We start from the raw sequence: 2,777 nt of genomic DNA, 5'->3' as shown, positions 1-2,777 counted from the left end.
CAGAATTTATGTTCTATTATCATCTACCTTGTTTAAAATGTGTATGTGGGATATTGATTAGCCAATTTCTGGATACCTGTTTTTTAAATCAATCAATCAATCTGTTTTTAAGTAACAAACAAACAAACAAACTTAGAAACTCTTTTCTCTTAAGCTCACAAAATCCCATCTTTCCAAATTTAGAATTTGTTTCAAATTAAAGAATCAGTGATCATGATAGAACACTACAATCTTGTTGCATTATTGTTGCAATGTGTTTCATCTATAGGTTGCTGAGGAAATAATGCCTCATTATCCTCTACTCTCTTAAATTCAATATGTGGGTATTAATTAAAAAATGTAATATTAGTCTAAGACATAAAATGATCTCTTTTATATGGATTACATATGTTGTGAAACATTAACATTTTTAATAATTTTGAAATTACATCTAAAAACAGCAGAAAAAAGAAGCAATTTTTATTTTAACTGGAGTCTACATTATCCCCTATGTGACATGGCTCTCAGTGAAACCATTTTTTAAAAACAATGGGCAAGGGTGTTGAAGGCCTGGAGCAGGGCGGAAACTGAGTAGAGGGGGACAAAGAGGGGAAAAGGGGGTACATCTATAATACTCTCAACAATGAAGTCTTTAAAAAATAATAAATACATAAATAAATAAAAACAACAGGCAAGAACTACTTAATTAAGTTACCTGTAATCATTCCGATCATCAGCTTTTATTCCAGGCCAATCTCTCTTCAGATATTGACTAGCCAACTTCTGGATACCCTGTTTAAAAAATACACATATTTTATAAAATAAGTATTGTGCCAAAAGGAGACTTTTTTCCTAAAATACAGTACTTAGCAAACCCCATCTTTCCAAATATAAATTTAATTCTGAAGTAAAGAATCAATGTTGAATGGTAGAACACTGTAACTTAGTTCATTATTGTTACAGTCTTCTCATCTCCATTTTAAGGAAAACGGTGAGTATAATTATGAGAAAACTGAAAATTGATATGCTTTTTACTTCACCAGCCATTGAAACAAACTAGCTCTGGTATGTCACAGGGAACACAGTTGTCCACCTCCATAAAGCTCTGATTCCACAGCTTGACATCTCCATTTCCCGCCAGTCCTCTGCTGTGACATGTACTGCGTTTCTAAATTCCAGCAGCCAAATTTTCAGATACCAGGGAAAGTAGTAACACATTCAATTTGGAGCAAATACTCATTAGCTTATAAAATCAATGAATACTCTATACAAATACTTCTCAAGAGAGATTTTAAGGGGTTTTACTTTTTAAATAATACCATGACACAAAACACTTCAAATGAAAAAAAAAATTTGGCTTTACAAAGAAATATACCCAATTACCGTTATCAATACAACATGAACCGGAACAAAACAGAATATTTATCTATAATAGGTATGGTGGGTATCAAGATTTGAACAGAGAAGACTATTTTGCTGGCAAGTGGGGTTAAACTACTCACTCTAAATACAGAACATATTACCTTTAGATGGGAACATACGTGGTCCTCTAACATTATACCAGGGACTGATGTAATGGATTAGAAATCATTAACTTTGGGATGCTCATCTCTATACATACAACTTTAAAAAGAATAAATAAAATGCTGAGATGAAGAACAATCACATTAATAGATGGCATACTCTAAGCAGAGGTTGCCCAAGAAAAATTAATGCTGTCCTCTCTATATGGTACCTTTTTACTAAGGCCTGCTGCCAAATCAATTTGGCTTCACTAAATCCATTGTTGAATTCTTCTGTTTACCATTTCAATAGCCAAAGGGTAGTAGGAAATGTAGAGAAGCTCCTTGAATCTCAAGTTCCTCCTGAACTTGGTAAGAGTTTGGTTTCACTATTTCTAGGAACTGTGAATATATAACTGCACATCCACAATACTACCACTTACATAACTTGTACTTTGGGGAACCCAATTACTAAGTCTTCTCTGAACATGTACAGTATTTTTTCACTTCTGCATCTTGTTCATAATGTTCTTATTTTCAGAAAACATCTTTCCACCACTCCCATTCCTACTGGCTGAATTCTCACTGCTCCTACTTTAAACTGATTTTAAAATTTTCAAAAGCATATATGAAAATGTGAGAAGTTTCACTGCCTACTCTATTTTAATAAAATTTCATTTTATTAAAACAGTAGATTCTTTCTGCATTTACTAGCTTGAATTCTTTTTAAAGAACTATCTCTCATCGAACAATTTGGTTATCTCAGAGTAAAGGCAAGATAAGTATTTGATTGTCCAGTTTTGGTCCTAAGGTGAACAATGAATTTTTAAAGTAACATTATGAACTCATATATTTTGAGTAAAAGATGTGTTTCAATTTATTGCAGTCGCTATTCTTTTCATGCGCTAATTGCTACATCTGTGGTCAGTGGGAGTCCCCTCAAGTTGGCTCCCATATCATGACCCCACCAGACTTTGATAGTTTGTTTTATAGTTCTTATTATAGATCTTCAGTTAAGCTAGTTTTCCAAGGAATTCCCAGTCCTTTCAGAGAGAAACCACATTTAAAGACCACAATCTAGGCCAGTGGTTCTCAACCTTCTGGCCCTTTAAGTACAGTTCCTCATGTTGTGACCCAACCATAAAATTATTTTCGTTGCTACTTCATAACTGTAATGTTGCTACTGTTATGAATCATAATGTAAATATCTGATATGCAGGATGGTCTTAGGCGACCCCGGTGAAAGGGTCATTCGACTGCCAAAGGGGTCGGGACCCACAGGTTGAGAACCGCTGT

General features: G+C 34.0%; 1 protein-coding gene across 2 annotated transcripts in view; it reads right to left on the bottom strand.

Moving 5' to 3' along the window:
- Positions 1-2,777, bottom strand: part of FCHSD2 (FCH and double SH3 domains 2) — a 165,732-nt gene that overhangs the window by 99,017 nt on the left and 63,938 nt on the right. For both annotated transcript variants that reach the window (XM_005867107.2, XM_014540446.1), the window contains exon 4: positions 695-771. In XM_005867107.2, the coding sequence (XP_005867169.1) occupies positions 695-771 (77 nt within the window). The remainder of the gene's footprint in view (positions 1-694; positions 772-2,777) is intronic.

Source organism: Myotis brandtii, unplaced genomic scaffold, assembly GCF_000412655.1.
Source record: "Myotis brandtii unplaced genomic scaffold, ASM41265v1 scaffold244, whole genome shotgun sequence".
NCBI classification, from domain to species: domain Eukaryota; kingdom Metazoa; phylum Chordata; class Mammalia; order Chiroptera; family Vespertilionidae; genus Myotis; species Myotis brandtii.
The sequence above is the reverse complement of the archived record's forward strand: the minus strand, read 5'-3'. Positions and strand labels throughout refer to the sequence as shown.